Source organism: Mauremys reevesii, linkage group 1 (assembly GCF_016161935.1).
Source record: "Mauremys reevesii isolate NIE-2019 linkage group 1, ASM1616193v1, whole genome shotgun sequence".
Classification (NCBI taxonomy): Eukaryota; Metazoa; Chordata; order Testudines; family Geoemydidae; genus Mauremys; species Mauremys reevesii.
In genome coordinates this window covers 14,010,143-14,031,613 of record NC_052623.1, presented here as the reverse complement: position 1 = coordinate 14,031,613, position 21,471 = coordinate 14,010,143, and the positions used below count along the sequence as shown (strand labels likewise).

Below are 21,471 nucleotides of genomic sequence, written 5' to 3'. Positions count from 1 at the left end.
CCTGGCAGTCAATGGAAAGACCCCCCACTGCTCTGGATCAGGCCCCCCTGGAGCACAGAGCGAGTCCAGCTGAGCGTTACCCCTGCAGACACCACGGCGCCAAGTCTCCCATCAGCGACCGCGTCAACTGAGTCACTCCAGATTGACAGCCGGGTATGGGACAGGAGACCCCAGCCCTGGTGCTCCCTTCTTGGAGATGACGGATGCTGCCGGGGCAGACACCCTGCCTGCCTTGGTCTCCTTGCTGGCCGCAGCTGGAGGAGCTGGCGGCTAACCCGCTCCCCCGTTTCGGTGACGGACTGATTGGGCTCAGCGGGTCCCCCGGGGCGGTGCTCAGGCAGCCCAGGGCTGAATGGGCCCATTGTGCAGGGCCCATGTGGGCTTGGCAGATGTGTGCCAGCAGCGAGGTGGAAAATGTCTCAGTTCAACAAAAAAATCCATCCCGGAGGAATTTCCCAGACTCCCCAGGCCCCCGGAGCTGACACTGCCCCCTGCAGCGTCACCCCGCTGGCTGTGATGGGGTCTCTGCCGAGTGACCCAGAGATGTTCCCAGGCCAGGCCCGGTTCTCGCAGGGGCTGCGCTTTGGCACCGCTGGAGGAACGCTGCTGCCATGTGAAAAGGCAGATCCCAGAGGTGCGTAAATCCCTCCACTCTGGTGGAAACACAGAGGCCGGAGCTCCCCATCGTCAGCTGCGTTCGGGCCGTATTGACAGGTGTGAATCCACAGTAACCCCCCAGGCTCCCTCCAGATTTACACCAGTGTCATTGAGATCAGAATCCAGCCCTCCAGTGTATCGCTTCCGCTGGCTTTAACCAGCACACACAAATCTTACCCGTTTGCCCTGCTGAGTCCAGCTGGCTCCTAGCCTGGCTCCGCTGCCATCAGCCAGACCACTAGCCAAGGGGCACTGTAGGCGCTTCCTTGGTGGAGCCGGCTGGTTTAAACGCCCAGCTTGGTTTTCAGATCCTGGGGGAGTTTGCAGGACTGGCAAGACAGAGAACTTGCCCAGGAGAGGAGACGTACACCAATCCATGACGCCCATTCCCCAAGATGGGTCGGCCATGCCTCAGGAAGAGCCTGTTCCCATGCGATATCCAGTCCCGTTCTCCAGGGAGCCCACCAGGGTCAACCACCACTAGCTCTGCTGCAACTTGCTTGGCCAAAGGAGGAGGAAGAAGAGTCTCTGGCAGGCGAAGGCTGCCACCGGGGAGAGACTGGATGGGTGCACTGCTTAGGCACAGACAGCCACGTTCCTCTCTTGGTGGAATGCCACCGGTTCCTCCCAGGGACGAAGGTGGCCCAGAGATCCCAGGGCTCAGCTTTCTTCCTTCCATGGCATGTTCTGCAGGTCACCCCAAAGCCACCACTACAGCCCAAGACTCCAGTATCTCCAGCCTGAATGAACATTCTCCAAAGCTGGACCACGGCTCATTCCAGTGGCCGCTTCCCCCCGTTGCACCTTCACTGCAGCCGGCAGAGACACGGCAGCAACCGATGTGGCCTGCGGTGCCTCTGTTACTGCTCTGAGCCCATCGCGAATCCCTTCACTGGCTTCTCATCCTCACCTCCTCTGTCCCAGGTCCTCCTCAGCCCCCTGCTAGTGTCCTCCACCTCGTCCCATCTGGATACCACTTTCTATTCCTGTGCCTGGGACTCCATCCTTCCCCTTGGGCACTCAACCTCCCTCCTCTCCCCATCCACGTCCCTCCTGAGAGCCCTCTTCTGCCTCCATGCCCTTCAGTGATGGGTCGAGGGAGGATCGAACCGACTGGACCAACCCATGATGGCATCATGTCCAAGGTGTCCAAGCTGTGTGGTCTCGGTCTGATTCAGGGGGAATGTTTTTTGGGGCAGATTCTGATCCCCCTGAGCTGGTGTAAACCCAGAGTCACAGCAGGGGATGAACGTGGCCTGTCTAATTTGTAGGCACCCGTAGCGTGTCACAGTGTGTGAGAACCCCATTGTGGGCTGGGCGTTCTCTCCCTGGCCTCTTGGGACTGCCAATTGCTGACACAGGGTCACAACATGCCACTCATGTCCCCGGGAGAGGCTGAGCTCGGAGATCACGGAGGGCAGTGCTGTGCTGGGGCGGGAGGGAGCTCCCAACCTCCTGGGTTCTCTGCCTCAAACTGCTGTGTGCTCTTGGCCAAGCGGATCAGCCTTCTCTGTGCCTCTAGGAGACGTTATCTGCCACCCCTCACAGAAGGACGTGAGGATAGCTCATTGGCTATCGTCCTCATTGGCTATCTATCTATCTTCCTCCATTGAACAGCTCCCCAGCAATGCCAAGGACGATTCTCTGATTGCCGCTGGATTAGTCTCGGGCGAGCCTCCCGAGTTGAACTGAATGGAAAATACAGGTAGTAGAGATGAGATACTTCAATGAAATCCTGGTCATCTCCTACTTCGACCACGTCACTAACAGAGAGGTCCGCAACGTCATCACCCAGCGCGCTGGGGCATATGAAGCCTCCTGATGACCACGAAGAAGCACAAGCTGGAGTGATACGAACACGATCATCTGGCCTATCCAAGCTCATCCTCCGAGGGACAGCCCAGGGGAAGAGCAGAAGGGGTAGACAGAAGAAGAGCTGGGTTGACAACATACACGAGGGGACAGGAACGGACTTCGCAGCGACTCAAGCACTGACCCACAATCGTGAGGGGTGCGGACAATTGGCTGGTTGCTCATCAGTGATGGTGCCCCAGTGACCAAGGCGGTTATGGGAGTGATGATGAGCCTCTGCTCCAGAGGGTCACGCCGGTTCCCCAGCACAGCTGGTGCTCTCCGGAGAACAGCTTCCTTGGGAGCCTTCCCGTCCTGGCAAGACCAGAAGCACACAGCCTTTCCCGGGGGGTACTGGCTCCAGGCCTCCGCCCTGTTCGCTTTGGCAGACGGGAGTTTCTGGCCCATGTTTGGCTCCATGTTCAATACAAACAGGTCCAGCCGCCCCCGTGCGCATCCCCACCCGGCGCCTCCTTACACCTCTCTGTGAACAGCTGGATTGAGAGCAGCATTCCTGGGATTAGAGGAGCACCTAGAGATCAGGGCCCCGGGGTGCTTTTCAGACACACGGTACGAGACTGTCTCTGCCACAGGGCGTATTACACACGGGGACCCGAGGCCCGGCGAGATGAAGTAACATGGCCAAGGTCACACGGGGGAACTGTGGCAGAACTGAGAATTGCTGGCGGGTCTCCTGAATCCCATGCCAGTGCCTTAACCTCCAGACCAGCCCTCCATGCCTTAGGAAAAACCCCTTCCCAGCCCTAACCATGGGGATCAATTTAACCCCCTGCACTGAAGCGAGGATCTCGGGTGGCCAGGCACCTAACCCCACCCCGCCCCCGGGAGATCACCCCAGGGTGACCAGTGGCCCGTTTCCCTTCAGTCCGGGTGGGGCGGGGGAGGAAGCCGCCAGGGGAAGCCGCGAGCCTGACCAGCTGCTGAATGTTGCATTGTGTGCAGTGGCACTCCCAGGCCTTTTCCTCTCCTTTATTGCCCTGCTAATGGGCTTGTGTCGCAGGGAGGAAATGATGCAGTCGCGGAGACAAATGCTTCTCTGGGAAACCTACAGCCACCTGGCCGCTCCAAATGCTCAGTAACATTCAGCCCCTCTGGGACACTACGATGCAGAGGTGACTGGAGACAGCCCACACAACACCCCGGGGGAGGGAGGAACCAGGCTAGCTCCATAGGGAAACTGAGGCACGAAGGAGTGGGGGGGATGCTCAAAGTCACAGGGGGCTCAGTTCTACCTCCAAAGCACAGGCCTATGCTTCCTCGCCGGTCTTCCCTCTGGGCAGGGTGCCCCCCACCCACCCGCTGCTGAGTCGTGGGGTGTGGCCATGGCCCCAGGGTGCTTCCGGGGGCGCAGGAGGCAGCACCCTGTGTTCGGGGGCAAGGGGGCACATTCGTGATCTGCTGCTGTACAGATGCAGGGGGTAGCGAGGTTCTGCCTCCCCCCAGCAGCTATCCGCACCGTGGTCCAGCGTGTGCTTTTCAGAGCTCGAGCCGATCCATCCCACCCGACTCAGAGCCCCGGCGATCAGTGTTCGGCTGGATCCGCAGGGCAGAATCGAGCCATGAGCCTCACACAGAGCTGGGTCAGGGTCAGCCGTTCCAGCCGTGTGACCTTCGGCCGCCCAGCTCTGCTCGCCCCAGCCCCGAGGCCAGTCCCCCTGTCCGGGCTGGTTTGAATCCCTTCCCCCAAGATCCTGCCTCGGAGGCCTTGTATTGCCAGGCAGGAAAGCCTCCCGGCACCTGTCAGCTGTCAGGGGGCCAGGTGACCCCCCCACCCCCCAGCAGGGCCATCCCTACCTAGCTATTCTGGGGCCCTACGCAGCCCCCCAGTGGGAGGGGGCCAGGCCTCCCTGAGAGTTGGGGGGGTCTCTTCTCATAGCTTGGAAGTCACTGGGATTAGAGGGGTGAAACAGAGAGGAGAATTTGGCCCACGCCGAGGGAAAGCCGCGAGAAAGCCGCCTCCCCCCAGACCCAAAGAACTGGCAGCCCCCTTCTCAGCAACACCCCCCCCCCCCCGGCACTAAGGCTCGGGTGAGCAGAAGGTGCCAGGCCGCACCAATGCCCGGGCGAGCGCAGGAGCTCGCTGGCTTTCCGTGTCCTCCTCGGCGCCGCCCCGAGCCAGGGTGACTCACCTCCACCCTGGCTCAGCAGCTCATACCTCTGGAGAGATAAGGAGCGGGGAGATAAGGCCTGATGCTAATCCGTTATGCAAACACAGCGGGCGGGAGGGGGCAGCTGCCACCAGTGCCAGCGAGAAAGCAGAAGTCTCGCCCGCTGCAAGGCCATGGCCCGAAAGGCCAAGTGCTTCTGAACCAGAGAAGGGAAAGAACCCAGGCGTCCTGCTCCATCTACAGGAACAGCACCCTTCCCAGAGCTGGGAGGAGAACCCAGGATCCCCCACTTCCAGCTCCCCTGCTCTGACCACTAGATGACACTCCCTCCCAATGCCATGGCTGGAGCCCAAGAGCCTGAACTCCCAGTCCCTGGCAGGTGTTATGGGCAGGGGTGCATGGGGTGTCAGGAAGGCTGGCTTCTATTCCCAGCTCCACCGCTGACCTCCTGTGTGACCTTGGGCAGGTCATTTCCCCGCTCTGTGCCTCAGTTTCCCCTCCCGGCCTTTGTTTGTCTTTTCTAAGAGCAACAGAGCTGGGAATAGAACCCAGGAGTCCTGTCTCCCACTCCCTTGCTCAAACTGCAGTAATAGCAACACTCCCTCCCACAGCTGGGAATAGAACCCAGGAGTCCTGTCTCCCACTCCCTTGCTCGAACTGTAGTAATAGCAACACTCCCTCCCAGAGCTGGGAATAGAACCCAGGAGTCCTGTCTCCCGGTCTCTTTTCCCCAACCACTCAATCCTCCTTCCCTTTACAAACTTCTGTCCCCCGGCACATCCCAGGGCAGACCTGCTAATCACCAAGGCAGCCTGTGAGTCCTGAGGAGAATTAGCTCCCTTAAGGAAACACGGTTGTAAAACGCCCAGGGGGAGGTGGGTGTTAATATTTCATTGTATTAGTCACCGTGGAGTGACATTCGGGCGACCTTTGAAATCGCTTTCACCGAGCTCCACGCCGCCGAGCGCTTGTGGCTGGCTGGGTGTGTGCTGAAGGGGACTGTACCGAAAGGAGGGTCAGCGAGTGTAGGGCTTACGGCTAAGATCTGGCAGGCGGACACCTGGGTTCGGTATCCTCGCTCTGGGAGGCAGCGGGCACTGGTGGAGGATCCTGGACTCACTGCCCAGCTTCTGTAACGAGTTCCCCTGCACACGGCAGGGTTTTGCTTTCCGTCGGCACTTCACGTTTGCATTGCAGGAGGGCCTAGGAACCCCAGTCAGCCCAGACTCCCGCTGTGCAAGGCGCTGTACAGGTACAGAATTATTCAGTCCCTGCCCCACAGACCTTACAGTCTAATGACGTCGTCTAGAGGTAAGGGAAACGACCTCAGCTAGGCGGTCGTACGGCTGAAAAGGAGCGTGGGAGGGAGGGTGGGTTTACAGTGGAGCACAAATCGAACGTGAGCCACCAATGTGATGCAGTTACAAAAAAAGCTGGTATCATGCAGGGGTGGATTAACAGGAATGTCTTATGTCAAAACACGAGAGGTCATTGTCCCGCTCTGCTCGGCACCAGTGAGGCCCCAGCTGGAGAATTGGGTCCAGTTCAGGGGGCCAGGCTTTAGGAAAGATGGGGACAAATTGGAGAAAGTCCAGAGGAGAGCAACAAACGTGATCAAAGGCTGAGAAACCCTGAGCTGTGAGGAGGTTAAAAAAACCGGGCAGGTCTCGTCTTGAGAAAAGAAGACCAGCGGTAACATCATAACAGCCTTCAAATTCATTAAAGGCTGTAATTAAGAGAACAATGATCAATTGTTCTCCATGGCCACTGGAGGTCAGACAAAAAGCAATGGGCTTAATCTGCAGCAAGGCAGAGTTAGGTTAGATAGTAGGAAAAACTTTCTAACTCTAAGTTAAACTCTGCTATCAGCAGCCGAGGGAGGTCGTGGGATCCCCGGCACTGGAGGTTTGAAGACCAGGCTGGACAAACCCCTGTCAAGGCTGGTTGAGGTGGACATGGCCCTGGCTCAGCACACGGGGCTGGGTTAAACGGCCGCTCGGGGGCCCTTCCAGCCCCACACTTCCCTGAGCCTATGAAAAGCAAAGCCGCCATGACAGAGAAAGGGCGAGAGAGCACAGAGTGTGCCCCTCTTTGGCGCGCTGCCCCCGCCACTGGAGGCAAGCTCGAAATGTGAAGACCCAGGCCAGGGAACGCAAAGCCATAAGAGGACCAGAGCCGGATACACCTATGGGATGGGAAGGTGACATGCTGCATCCCTAACAGCTGTACCAGAGCTGGGCGGGGGGGTGTCTCCAGCTGGGAATAACACAAGGAGAGGACGGTGCACTGACTCCAGACAGACGCACATCTCGCCCTCCACTAGGACCCAGCCTCTCTTGCAGGAGCAGCAGCGCGATCCCCTATTAGAGTAGTTCCTGCTTACCCAGGCTTTGATTGATAGCAGTGTCAGCAGGTAATTGCAGAGGGGCTGCTAGCAGGGGGTACGGGATAATGGCAGAGCAGGACTGGGCTGAGTGAGCTGTTATTTGGGGGACGGGAAGAACGGATGTGATGAGGCCCAGCTGCAGACAAGTTTCTTGCCGTAGCATCCTCAGATTAATAGCTAGGGAGCAGACGGGTGGTTCTGCCTGGAAGACCAAGTGACAGTTTCCTTAGGATCGCAGCGATTGATTTACGCTTGGCCATAAGGGGCTCGGAATGAGGGTGGGCAGATCAGGTGGTGGATCAGTGGGTAAATCCGTTAGCTCCCTAACATGGGGAATCGATCATCAAAGGCATCTGCTTCGGAACAGCCCATCCCCTGGCAGAGGCTAGGATCCTCCAACAAGATGCACCAGAGTAAAGGAGTTATAATAACCTGGCAGCACAAGCCAACCCTGCCCTGCTCTGCGCCATCAAAGATGGAGTCAAGGACCTTAATATATCTTGAGATGGGCTTAGACTTTCCTATGGACAAAAGCAGCTTCTGCTAGAGTGGAATTTACAAGGGCGTCCCGTCTGCATGCTTCAAGGCCTGAGATGACGCCCAGGAAGAATTTGCCCTGCCCGCCCCGCCCAGGACATATCCCATGTCGATCGGCAGCCTAGCTCCAGTGCAGCTGGACTATTAATATCGGGCTAGCGTGCCTTTCATGCCAAAGGCGTCGACGCTACCATTTCAGAGGGAGCAGGTGCTACGGGCGGGGTGCTGCACGGGGTGTCAGGAAGGCCGGCTTCTATTCCCAGCTCCGCCACTGCACTCATGTGAGACCTTGGGCGAGTCATTTCGCCGCTCCGTGCCTCGGTTTCCCCTCCTGCCCTGTGTTTGTCTTGTCTATGTCGATTTGGCAGTGCAGGGCTAACAAGAGCAGAAAGCAGGAAATGCTTAGCTTAGCCAGGGACAGCGGCAGCTCTGGCTCCCACTCACCCCCCTGGAGCAGGCCGCTCGCAGCTCCTTGTCGGGTCCCAGCCTGATGGTGCCCAGCAAACCGGGCAATACCCCACGCTCTGCCCTCGAGCCCCCATCTCGCCCCGCCAGCTGGCCCTACTTCCTGGTGATCTGGTCACCTGGCTCGCGGCACAAAGCTTCCCAGCATGCAGCCCGGCCAACGCTCGGCCTGGGACTTTCATTAACCCGCAGGTGGGATTGCTGGTGTAGAACTAAGTGGAGGTGCTGGAGCGGTGCGATCACACCCCTCCGTGCTTGATGCACCGTGTCGTCGCCCAAGCTCAGAGGCATCCAAAACGCAGCCCCTGGCATCCTGGGTGTGCTCCTGCAGCCTTGCCTGTAACGGCGGGGCCAGCCACAGCCAGAGGCCCCCTCCACTCCACCACCAAGGCAGGTGCAAATGGAGTCATGGGCACGTATTGCTGGGGCTGGAACTCCATCCTCCCCAGGGTTCATTCAGTCCCATGTAACTCACACTGGCTAAGTGGTGAAGTGTCCCATGCATGGCTGGGACACAGACGCGGCTAAGAGAGTACTACTGGCACTAGCTGGCGGAGTCACTCCTTCAGCTCAAGTGGCAGATGCCCAGGCTCTCGGGGTTGGGAATCCCAGGTTCCCATCTTGCTGCTGACTTACCAGGGTGTGTGTTACGCTTACTCACATTGACGTCAAAGGGGGGGGCGGTGGAGTAACTCCATCAGGATTTAGTCCACTGTAAACGGTTAGGCACAGCCAGCAGGGGCCTGGCAAGCTGCTAGGATGATTTTGAGCCAGCAGGGAAGCCCCTTGTTCACGTTCCAGCACCACATCAAAGGCAAGGGTGGAGTGATTTCCCAGTCCATGTTTTGGGGGGCACCCCTAGACACTGGCACGTCCCTTCCCCCCACCAACAGATCGCTTCTCCACAGGGCTCACCAGGGGGTATCTCTAAGAAGCACCTGTGCTGGGGGAAGGGTGGTGCTCAAGGTGTTTTCTCTGCCCCCACCTCTATGTCTAGCCACACACGCCGGACCCGGCACGAGCCGAACCGTGGCATGTTCTTCAAGACCAAAGCAGCAAAGGGCATTTGCTAGGAGTCTGCCAGGTTGCACTGCTTCCCTCTTTGGTCCTAAGAGGGAGCGTCGAGAGAGAAATCAAAGGCCTGGATCTCCCACCCCTCTTATCGGCAACGCGTGCTAGGGAGCCTTTAGCCACCTGTTAAAGCGCTGGCGCCACATCACCGGCCTTCAGGGCCACAACATTTGTTCGCTCCATCCTGCGCATCCCTCTGCCGCGCTCTCTTGGGCGCGAGCCACCTGCTGACTAGCTGGAAACGGATTCATAAGCTGGGCAGCGGGTGAGACAGGCTAGTCGATTTCCATATCCTTGCTGAGATAGAGGCTGGTCAGTTTCACGATGGATGGTTCGAAACCCCTACGGTGGGTGATTCTGGGTAACGTCACCATCAGTCAGCCAAATGGACCCTCTGTTTCTCTCTCTCTCACACACACACACACACGTACGTATGTACACACCTCTTTGCCTCCTCTCCAGGTCACCCCGCTCTAAAGGAGAGCGCTGTGCATTCCCAGATCATTAAGAAATCAGAAGCACTATAACAGTGATTGGAGATATACCTATGTCCTAGAACTGGAAGGGACCCTGAAAGGTCATCGAGTCCAGCCCCCTGCCTTCACTAGCAGGACCAAGTGCTAATTTTGCCCCAGATCCCTAAGTGGCCCCCTCAAGGATTGAACTCACAACTCTGGGTTTAGCAGGCCAATGCTCAAACCACTGAGCTATCCCTCCCCCAGCACTGCTGTCTTGATCCATGGCCCTTAACTCCTTGGGCCACTATTTCCTCTGTCCCAGGAAAGTGCCTGGCACGCTGCAGCCTGCAGACACGTGATGCCTACAGACAAATTAACATCTCCACTAGGCAGAGCGCGGGCCAGGTTTTGTTATCTGAAGGAGATCAGCGCGGCTGGCATTGTTTGCTTCCATACAGTAGCCGCCTTCGGGCTCATTTCCTCTTTCCCCTTCAGCAGCTCTCAGTTATTTCTCGTGCGCTATCTTCCTTCCCCTCTCTTTGCAACACACACACAAAGAAATAAAATCTGATCAATAGATACTGAGTATGCACCAGTGATGCTGCAAAGAAGAGTGCTATAAAAAAGCTCTCTCTCTCCCTCCCTCTTTCCCTGTTTTCCACACACTCGTTCCTTTCTGATCTACCAACACACTTTGCAATAATGCCTAAGAGTCATGGCCCAGGACCAGCTGTGCTAGGCCCTGTCCGAACACAGAACAATCCAGTGTTTCTCTTCTGTCTCAGACACAAGCACAACGAAACGAAAAGGTGGCAAATTCAAAATGGCTACAAATGCAATGCTGCCTTGTAATTGGCCTGTGGAACTCACCACCACAGGATGCCACAGAGGCCAAGAATTTAGCAGGATTAACTGTCAGGGATTAGGATGAGTTTTTCAAGGGAGGCAAATGATCCCACATCGGCCTGCTCTGGAGTTTCTTGACACTTCCTCTGAAGCACCTGGCACTGGCCAGTCAGAGACCGGAGACTGGGCTGGATGGACCTTGGGACTGATCCAGTCTGTCAGCTCCTATGCTCCTAATATCCGGGCACCATCCATGTACAATCAACTGGCGACAGCCAGGTCCCTAGTGGATTTCATGGAGGTGCTGGCTCACCCCCTGTCCAAATGTCGACCCCAACTAAGGCTAAAATAGTGTGTGCAGCAAGAACGCCGGAGCCTTTGTAGAAGTGTGGGGGGGGGGCACCGGCACCCAACTCGGGGAGCCAGGGGGGCCAGGCCTCCCCACCTTTTAACATCGGTGTAGTTTGGGGGCAGAGGACAGCATTGCCCACACCCCCCCAAACTGCAAGCCTCGGGCAGATGCTGCACTTCGCGGCGGGGGAGCTGATCTCCCTGCAAAAGCTGGGGCTGGGAATAGGCCCTCTGTCTCCTCAGACTGTCTGTATTTACTGACAAAGGCTCCATGCAAACTTAGCTACCCAGGTGAAATTTCAGTCCCACCTTTCATGGGAGGGGGTCCAGATTGCTGCCTGGTGGGATGGGGGGAGGGAGGGCTTCATTCCCTGCATGGGGGATGGGTAGAAAGGGTTCAGCGAGCCGACAGCAGGCAGGCCAGGAAGGGCCTTCAGCAAGTCTTAGGGAACAGAGACGCTAGAAGTTTAAGATCCTGCTCACACTGGGGTTTGGCCAATGACTCGCACGGAAGCAGGATCGGGCCCTAGCCTCTCGCTGGTTTCACTGTTCCCTTCTGAATACAGACAATGCTCCCTGCTCTGCAGGGCAGTGCTCCTGTCCTGGGCTGTTAGAGGCTCTGGGACAACGTACAGTGACGAGCGCAGCAGATCAGACCGGCCCCCAGCAGTGGCTAACCCCAGGAATGTGGTCTTCCCACCCCAAACACCCCTAGCCAAGAGCCCAATGGCGTTGCGGACAATCCCTTCCTGACCCCGACATGATCTGCTCACGCCCTGAAGCCTGAGATCTGATCACCTCCCATCACCCCCGGGGTCACTCGCTGTAGGTTCATGTACCAGCAGTGCCCTTTCTGCCTCCCCCCACCACTGCCAGCTCTGTACTGGCACCAAGGAGATGGCAGCTCAGAACCCGCGGCTGGTTCTGCTGGGGCTGCAGCATGCATCTCAATGGGGGAGCTCGGGTACCTTCAAATAGTTCTGGCACATGAGCCGAAAGAGCCTAAAAAAACAGCGTAACAAAGCCCCCGCGGGGGGAAAAAGATCAGATCCTCAGCTGGTATAAATCAGCAGGGCTCCCTTGCTTTTAATGCTGATTTACACCAGGTGAGGCTCTGCCTCCAGAGTCTCCTGCAGAAGATTCTCTGACAGATACTCACACAAACACCTGATGGCTACGCAACTTGGAAGGGGTGCGTGTGACACACACAAGCTCATCCCAACACACACGCAGAGCTGGGGGGGGAGAGAATGCAGAAAAAGCAGCCGCCTGGACACAGCTGAGAGTCATCCGCACAAGGACGAGAGAAAGAACAGAGGAAGGAGAGGAGGAGGAAACAGACAAGGAAGAGCGAGAAGGGAAAGCGTGAGAATGGAGGGGAAGGAAAGAAAGGGGGAGCAGAAGAGAAGAGAGACAGAGAAGTGCAGAAGAAAGCTGGGAACTGACAATCCAGGGTGAGAGCAGAGGGAGAGACAAATGCTCTGGGGCTGAGCAGGCACTAGGAATTTCAGGACCTGCCCTCGGCATTAACAATAAAAAGTGAAGGGTTTTTGGCCTTACACTGTCCTGGATGTTCTCCATCTTCCAAGCCCATCACCAGCCCCCGAGATGGTGGCAGGGATCTCTGGACAGGGCAGCTCGCCGAGGCTGTGAGTGGATGTGCTCTGTCTGCAGGAGACGGGGTCGTCCTACCCGCTTCCTCCAGTCCCCTGCAGGAATCTCACTTCTCCGCAGCCGCCGGCGACCTCAGAGGCAGAGGCTGTTCCAGGCGGCTGTGCTGTCACCGGCGAGCTGATCGGAGCCTGGAGCGCATGGGGTCCACCCGGCGAAGGGGCGGGGGAGGGACACCCCGCGCTGTCTAGCAAGCAAAGCACATGCGAGGGAACTTGGAAGCTCACTGTTTTCAGCCACGTCTCCGCCCCCCCCCCCCCAGTCATATCTTCCTTTCCAGCTGCGGCGAGAGCAGCTGCTTAGCCTGGACTCGCTGTGTCGATTGTACTCCTGTTACCCGCCCCTCAGTGGTGACCACAGCTGTGCCACCGTGTTATTGTCCGGCCTAACTTGGGGTGCTCCATCTACCCCAGCTGCCTTGCCTGATACTGCCAGCCCATCCCTGTGCCGCCCCCAAAAGTCACAGGCTGCAGGAGCCTCGCAGTGCCAGATGGAGGCCACCTAAACCCAGAGGAAACGTCCCATTGCTAGCTGGAATTATCCTTCTGTGCTGGCACAGACCTTTCCCAGCTGACCCGTGCCACCGGGGCCCCCCGCTCGCACCTGTGCCGGCCGAGTTACGAGGCAGGCAGGTAAATGTCCAGCCTGCAGTCCTTCCTCACGAGAGTGTTTGCGTGAGTGAGGGCACGCAGGGCGGGGCCTCCCCTTCCTCAGGCCGAGGGGGGGGGGGGTAAGTACAGGGCCAAGCAGTGACCTGCAATTACTGTACACGCCAATTAGTGCTTACAAGGATCAGACCGCGGCACTGCCAACCTCCAGCACTACAGACACCACAGAACAGGATCCACCCCGTTCTCACTGCCCGTTCCACCTCAGGGCCCCGGCATGCCAGGCTGGCGCCCACACCTCATCTGTGCTTGCAGGAGTAGTCGGGGCACAGCAGGGTCGGATGTGACCCATTGAGGGCCTGAGCCAAAAGCCACTGAAATCAACAGAAGCTTCTCCATTGACTTGACTGGGCGTTGGATCAGGCCCGCAGAGTCCGATCCTACAGTGGGAGCCGGGTCCCAATGAACAGCCCGGGGTAACTGATTGCTTTACAGTTCAGACTGTGCCCAGCCTCACAGGCTTCCAGGCCAGGAGATACTGTGCCTGCCAGTGTTTGCTAATCTCTACTGGCCCGAGCCTGCAATGGACGCCGCCCAGGGCCGGCTTTAGCCACTGCGGGGCCCGATTCGAAAAAGCTGCCGCTGAAGACAGTGGCGGGACTTTGGTGGCAGCTCAATTAGCTGCCGGTGCCTTTGGCGGCGGGTCCTTAGGGGCGCGGGGGCCGATTCGGGGGAATCGCCCTAAAGCTGACCCTGATGGCACCTCATTAGGTGCCCAGGCAGGATTAATATTTTGCTCTTTCACCCCTGGGTCTCAAAGCGCTTTCTATGTCCCACTGACTGATGGGACCCAGGGAAAGTAAGTGACTAGCCCGAGGCCACTCAGCAGCGATGGGAACAGACCTGCCTGCTAGTCCTGGACCCTGTCTGCAGCTCCACACTGCCTCCCAGTGCCCACGGAGCCAACCCAGCTGTTGATTTTGCTACAATTGGCAGAGGGCTAGATCCTGCCACCCCGGCTCACACTGACCCCGTCGGCCAGCCAGAGGAATCAACTGGCTCCTCAGCATGGGTCAGGCTGGGGGTCATGCTCATAGAATCATGGAATATCAGGGTTGGATGGGACCCCAGGAGGTATGTAGTCCAACCCCCTGCTCAAAGCAGGACCAATCCCCAGATTTGTGCCCCAGATCCCTTGAGGATTGAGCTCACAACCCTGGGTTTAGCAGGCCAGTGCTCAAACCACTGAGCCATCCCTCCCGCCATGTTCTTAACTTCAAGGGATTCTTAGCCCCCAGGAGTCATTGTGTGACCATCCCAGTAACTACCTGTTACTGGGCATAGGTTAGCAGGAGTCAAGCCCATGCACAAGGAAGAGTTTTTGCAGATCTGGGCAGCCAGGACCAATCCCCACACCCGCTGAGCTCAGAAGGAGCTTTGCCATTGACTCAAGTGGACCCAGAGTGTCTGTGAGGAGAATAGTATCAGAGGGGTCGCCGTGTTAGTCTGGATCTGTAAAAGCAGCAAAGAATCCTGTGGCACCTTATAGACTAACAGACGTTTTGCAGCATGAGCTTTCGTGGGTGAATACCCACTTCATCGGATGCAAGAGATGAGGAGAATGATCTGGGATCCTCTGTTTTTCCTCTTTATTATTATCAATGGTACTTATATGACCTCCCACCCTTTGTTGCAATATCTGAGCACCTCCCACTCTTTAACATAATAGCCTCCCCAAACCCCTGCCAGGCAGGGCAGTGCTATCACCCCATAGCACAGGTAGGAAACTGAGGCACAGAGAGACTGAATTACTTACCCACGGTCACACAGGGAGCCTGCAGCAAAGCAGGACTTAAACCCGGGTCTCCAACACGGCAAGCTCACACCCAAGCCACTGGATCATCCTTCCTCTCACCTATCCTGCCTTTATTCCCTCTCAGAGGTTCTGCCTCCCATCCAGCACCGAGGGCTGACTACCGCTCCCCCTGCTGCCCGTGAAGGCTGTTCCTTCAACGGGCTGCAGGGGGTGACACACGGCCCTTCCTGCGCTGCCAGAGCAGAACCCCTAGGACGGCACCTTGACTGCGACCCAGCCCCAGGCAGCCGGGTGTGCATTAGACAATCTCCAAACGCTCTTTGCACAGTGGTTTGCGTTAAACATCCCATCACCAGATATTTTTCATTAAGAGGGAAATAAATGTGTTTCCCTATTTTCCAATCACAATGCCGTTGCCCTCAGCTATTTGCAGGCCACTTTTTTGTCTCCGGTTATTGCCTTTCAGCCTTGTCCAGCCCATTCCCCTTCCTGCATTCGTGGGCACTTGATTAACACTGCCAGGTCCCATCCTGTGTGCGGAAAAGTCGCCCAGAGCACATGGGCCCTGAACAAATCTCTGGCTAACAAACCCCGTCACTGCCCGGTGTCACTGCTAAGAAAGCAGGGCAGCGAAGGGACACTTCCCAGATCAGATTTGGAGGGTGGAGTTCCCCTATAGAGAGGTCCTACAAGACCTATGCACCACCTGAGTCATGTTCTGAGGGTATAAGAAGCACCTTGTATCGCCTCCCCCATAGGAGAGTACTGAAAGAATTCCCGGCCTGTATGATATTAAGGACACCTGAGCTTTTAAAAACTGACTGGCTTTGTTTTCAATCCGATGTAGGGATGCTCTTTGCCTGCAGTTTGCATCACCCTCAGCAAGGCTGGTGGAACTAGAACGGTCAGTTTCAGTTTGTGTATAGTCAGTTTCATTTCCAGGTTGTCAGGTAGTAGCACAAGCCTGTGGTGTTTGGCTTTCCCAGTATCTTACTAGGCTTGGGTGCCTGACTGGACCTCAGGAGATTTGGGTTCAAATTTCCAGCCTTGCCACAGACTCCCTTTGGCTCAAATCCTCAAAGGTATCCCAGGGGAGTTAGGTGCCTAAATACCTTTGAGGATCTGGACGGTGGCCTCTCTGTGCCTCAGTTCCTCATCTGCAAAATGGGGATAATGAACTTTCCTTTGCCCATCTGGTCTATTTGGATTGCAACCACTCTGGGGCAGGGGCTGTCACTTATCGTGAGTTCACTCAGTGCTGAGGCCCTGGTCTCCACTGAATCAGCTAAGTGCTACTGTAATACAAATACGGATTTCATGATTTGGCCAGAGCAATCCCCTCTGAGGCCTTACACGCCACCGGCCCCCTCCACAATCTGGAACATGGAAAAATTGTGACATCAGGTATTTGGGGGACATACTGCTACAGCCATAATAATAACCCCTTACACTTCACTGTCAGCTTCCATGGGAGGATTAACAGACCAAGCCTCCCAGCCAGGCTGGTAAGCATTCTTATCCCCATTTTACAGATGGTGCAACTGAGGCACGAGGGGGGGGGAATTAAGTGACTGTCCCAAGGTCCTGTGGGGAGTCTGTGTCAGAGACAGGACCTGACCAATACTCCCACCCTATGCCTTCACCACAAGGCTGCCCTTCCTCGCCCTCTGCCAAGTGGGTCTCCAATTTAGTGTTAATCAGAAACAACCAGAGAGCAAGAGGTATCAGCTGTGGGAGGATAGAGCGGCCAGGGGTTGGACCAGTAGGTGATGGATCTTGGTTCACGTTTATGGTCTGCCACAGACTTCCTCTGTGACATGAGCCTAGCCACATTGGATACACTGACACTTGGAGCTGGGCGGTGATTTCCAGGTGGAGGAGACATACATGGGCTAGCTCTGATCAGCGAGCAGGTTACATAGCAAGGGTAGCCCCTGGGTGGCAGCCTCAGTATGTCCCTGGCCCCCAAGTGGGATGTACTGGGACCTGGCTGCTACTTTGTTTATGGGCAATTAGCTGGAGCATGTCTCCTGAAGAATTCCCCCCAGCCCCAGCCCCAGGTCCAGATCTGGTTGCTCTGTGCCTAAACTCTCCAGCCGTAAAACAGGGATATAATACGCCCCCCCCCCCGGGGTGTGGCCAGGAGGATGGGGAGGCGCTGGGGGGATGGGGCCACCCCTGGCTGTTCTCCGCAGCCCCAGCCCCAAGCTGGCTCCCCGCGGTTTCCCAGGAAGTGCCTGGCACGTTACCGCTCGGCAGGGCAATAAAACGGTTGGGTGAAAATAAACAGGCGCAACCTGCCATTGTTTGGCTCCGGAGCCTGCGGGCGGGTCGGTTACTTCGCGGCGCGACGGGAGCAGGGCCAGGCTGCGAGAACCAGGATCCCACCCCCCCAGCTGGCACCAAAGGGGGATGAGCTGGGGGGGCTGAGCCCGCCCCAAAGCGCTGCAGAGGGGCCCGCTCTGCCCTGCCCTGCCCACCCCGCCGGGGTAACCCGCCCGCGGTGAGATTGAACCGCCCGCCGGCTGCGGGGGCTGCGCGCAAGTTCGCGCCGGCTCCCCGCGGGTCGCTGCTCCGAGCAAACCCAGCGGGCGGCGCGGGGCCAGCCCCGGTGCAAAGCAGCCGCAGACCCGTCCCACCGGAGCCTCCTTCCCCCAGCGGGCCCCGGCTTCCCCTGCCTTGCCCGCGGCCCCTGCCCCCGGCCGGGGGGTCCGCCCCGCATCCCCGGCCCAGCCGCTTGCTGGACCCCTGGGCCGACAACCGGGGAGAGACGGAAAGTTCAGCCCGCTCCAGCGAGCAGGGCGCGGGCTGCTCCGGCTAGGGAGAGACCCCCACGGTCCGCTTCCCCCCGGCCCCGGGCAACCCCCGGCCCCGATCGCCGCCAGCCAAGGGGGAGGAATGAATGAGGGAGAAGAGCGAAAGGTGGAAAGAGCTTGTGAGAGAGGGAACGAGAGAGCGCGGAAGGGAGAAGGGACGGGGGAGAAGGGGAAAGGCTGAGAACGAAACAGACATTGAAAGAGGGGAAAGAAGGAAAGTGGAGGGAGAAAATGAAAGAAGGGGAGAGAAGGAAACGAGATTGAAAGGAGAGAGAGAGGTGGGAGAAAACAGAGGCGGGGAAGAGAGTGAAAGAAAGAGGAGGGAGAGAAGGAAAAGGAGAATGAAGGAGGAGAGGGAAAGGAAAAGAAATGGAGAGAGACGGGGAGAAATGGAGAGAGAAGGGGACGAGGTTGAAGGACAGAGGGAGGAAAGAGAGAAGGAAAGAGAGAGAGAGAAAGAGGAGGGAGAAAAGAGACGGAAGAAGGAGAGAGAGAAAGAACAAGAAACAGAGGAGGGGAAGAGGTTGAAGGAAAGAGGGAGGAAAGGGAGAGAGAGAAGGAGAGAGCGAGAAAGAGGAGGAGGAAAGAGAGGGAAGGGAAAAGCCCGCGGGAGGAGAGAGAAAGCAGCAGCCACGGGAGGAGGCAGAGCCCGGTGCCCGCTGGATGCGAGCCCACCCCCAGCCTGTCCCCTCGAGGACTCCCCACCCCACCCAGCCCCGCCCTGGGCTCGCCGGCCCGAGAGCCCCAGCGGGGCGCGGGGGAAGCGGCTCCTACCTGTAGCGCCTCGGAGCTGGGCAGCGTCTCCTCCGCCTTCAGGAAAACCTGCTGGCCCCGTCTAAAAAATTGAACAACCGCAATGAGTATGTGGGGCAGGATCAGGACCATGCTGCTCCCGGGCCGGCTCCGCTCGTCTCCCTCCTCGGCCAAGGCCCGTCCTAGCTCCGCCGCCGCCCCTCCCCGCGCCTCCCTCCCCGCCGCTGCCAGGGGCTTGGCTTCGCGTCCGCACCTGCTCCCCAACGCGCCGGGCGGGTGCAGCAGGGCCGTCCCGGGGGCAGGCCGAGCCAGGCGCTGGAGCGGCTGCAGGCGGCAGGCACTGGCAAGGGGAATGCAAGGAGAGGGGTCCTCTGGGTCCTAAGCACCTGCAGGAGGGAGCCGGGCCAGCGCCCAGGCCGGGGGACTGGAGCCTGCAGCTTCCCAGCCAGTCAGGGCATGGCCCTTGGCAGACATGAGGCTGGTGGAGCGGGGAATGCAACCACCCAGCGGGCTCCAGCCATGCTGCACACCCAGGCCACAGAGAGATGGGGGAGCCCGGCTTAGATCCCTGGTCCCTCACTAATAACCCCCTCCCCTATCTAAAGAAGGATCCCTCAGCTGTTAGCAGTAGTAGGTCCTTTATCCTTAGCTGCTAGAGGGCCCCATGCACAGCCACTACATTGCAATGTGCTATGACAGCAGTAGTTGAATTGTGCTAGTGCCGGGAGAAGGACACAGCTGGGGAACCGAGGCCCAGAGACATTAAATGACTTGCCCCGGTTCATTGATGGAGTCTGTAGCAGAGCTAGGCATTGAACCCAAGTCTCAGGCCTTCGCCCCACCACCAGCCTTCCTCTTGTCCCGCTAGGCATAGGGGGCGGGAAGCAGTAGGGCCTGCCGGGGATCTGGGTGGGCCTGGGGCAGGCTGCTGTCCCTTAGTGCCTCCTGGAACCAGTTTAAAATGAGAGCGGGCCCCAAGCCGCAAAGTGTGACTTTCCCCTGCCTGGGGGATCTGGGGCATTGCCTGGGGCTCTGCTCTGGTTAGCGAGTGAAACCATAGAGTGGATCCTGCTGGGCCATGGGTGGTTAGAGCAGGTGCCAGGAGAGCCGCCAGCAGCCTTGGACTTTAACCCCACCCGGTGTGCAGGGCCCAAGGATGTGCCCATGAGGAAACCCCTTGGCATGTGAGCTATACAATTAGCCTGTGGAACTCCCTGCCACATGAGAACTGGAGGGAAGGTGAATTCTCTCACTTTCCTGCTCGCCTGTCAACAAGCCAAACAAGGGCAGAGCTGGGCCAAGATGCCAGCCATGCAGCAGCTCAGGCACCAGCCATCACTAGTATCTACCTGTTTATTCACATCCAGCGGGGGGCTGACAAATCCTGGGGGTTGGACAAGCCCAGAGCAGCCTCCCCTCTGCCAGCATTGCCGACAATCAGTGGGGAGAGGGCCGGGCCTGGGCTGCAGGCTGCCATCCTGCCCAGGGATCGGGTCATCTACACATCACATTGATCCTGTCTGAGAGCTCCCACATCTCCCCAGGCAGTTACCCCCATTGGTCAACTCGCCACACCCGCCTCCTGAGCACACCTCACAAAAAGCAACCTGCCCCTCACCCGCCCAACAGAGCAGCCCACACAGCTCAGATCCCAACTCTGCACAAACTCCCCCTGTGGCCTGAGCAAGGCACGTTGTCACTCCAGGGATCAGCTGCTTCCTGTCTGTAACATGGAGATCGCGATCCTCCCATTCTCCAGCCCTCTGTCTGCTTCTGCTGTAAGCCCGTAGGGGCAGGGGCTTGCACAACAGTGCCTCGCACAATCAAGCCCTGATCTCAGTCAGACTCTGGCGGCACTGGTGGACCACACATCATAGTTCGTTGATTGAAGCAATCGAACTAGCTGGCTTGCCCTTTGGACTCCCAAGATCAGAAATACCCCACCCCCTACAAACACGCACCCCGTGACCCCTGTACCATACTGAAGCAGTGCGAAAAAATCACCAGCCTTTTGTAGAAGCTCCCCCGCACCAATAACTTTGCCTTCCAAATCACGGCGTGTTAGCAGAAAAACTCCATGCTGAAAGAGAATCCTTAATTCGGCTTTCCTGCTGCCGGGACCCTTTGTGCATGTTTGAAAAGTTGAAGAGCATCTGTCCTTCCTTTCCTTTGACAAGCTCGCTCCCGATGCGGGGACCACCAGGGCACAGCCGCAGCAGAGAAACGTTCAAAGAGCTGCCACGCGTAGGTTTTAATAAAGTGATCCGTGTCCCTGGGAAAAGCCCCGGGCAGGCCGCGAAGGAGCTGATCAATAAATAAATCAGCGGAAGGAGGGTTTGATTTCAGGTGAGCCGCTCTTCGCCTCCAGCGGCTGTTTGGCTTTGGAGCCGTCGCTTTGCTTTGAAATATGGATCCCGTTACCAGGCTCTCGGATGTGTGCTGACTCCCGATTACCACGTACAAGCCATTGCTTTAATGTCTGTCTCCCCATCCCGCTCGCTGTAGGGCTGCACTATATAGCGTTGATCCCCGTACTCAGAGCAACAACCCTAGGGCTATTCGTATACAGGGCCAGCGAACCTCAAACCTCTAGCGCTCAAGTCAAAGCATCTACCACTTGAGCTAAAGGAATAATTCCTCTAGCTGTAAGCCACTAGTAGGCTATTGTAACTGCTATAAGACAGCCACTAGGGGGAGATATGACCAAACACAACACCCCATGAGGTCTGGGAGTGTTATTACTATAGGTAAATAAGGGGTAAAATTACTCCCCAACAGCTACTGACTGGCCTTTGAAGGTAGCTCTCCTCCTACCCCCTGTGGCCTCACTTTAGGCCTATGATAGCTCGTTGCTATGGATATTGGCACAAAGCAAAATCTGGGCCCAGATTCGTTTGATTTCAAAATGTGTTTGGGGCGAAAGTTTAGACAAAGTGAGTAGAGCTTGGGAAACACGACCACGTGTCCTACAGCCGCACCGATAACGAATCCGGAATGATCACCAAGGGCGGTCTTGGATTCATCTGCCAGTTCTGCCCCAGCTTCCCACTGTGACT

The 21,471-nt window shown here is 57.6% G+C and overlaps 1 protein-coding gene across 2 annotated transcripts in view; it reads right to left on the bottom strand.

Moving 5' to 3' along the window:
- Window positions 1-21,471, bottom strand: part of PDE2A (phosphodiesterase 2A) — a 358,953-nt gene that overhangs the window by 247,779 nt on the left and 89,703 nt on the right. For both annotated transcript variants that reach the window (XM_039539536.1, XM_039539537.1), the window contains exon 2: window positions 18,437-18,497. In XM_039539536.1, coding sequence (XP_039395470.1) covers window positions 18,437-18,497 — 61 coding nt within the window. The remainder of the gene's footprint in view (window positions 1-18,436; window positions 18,498-21,471) is intronic.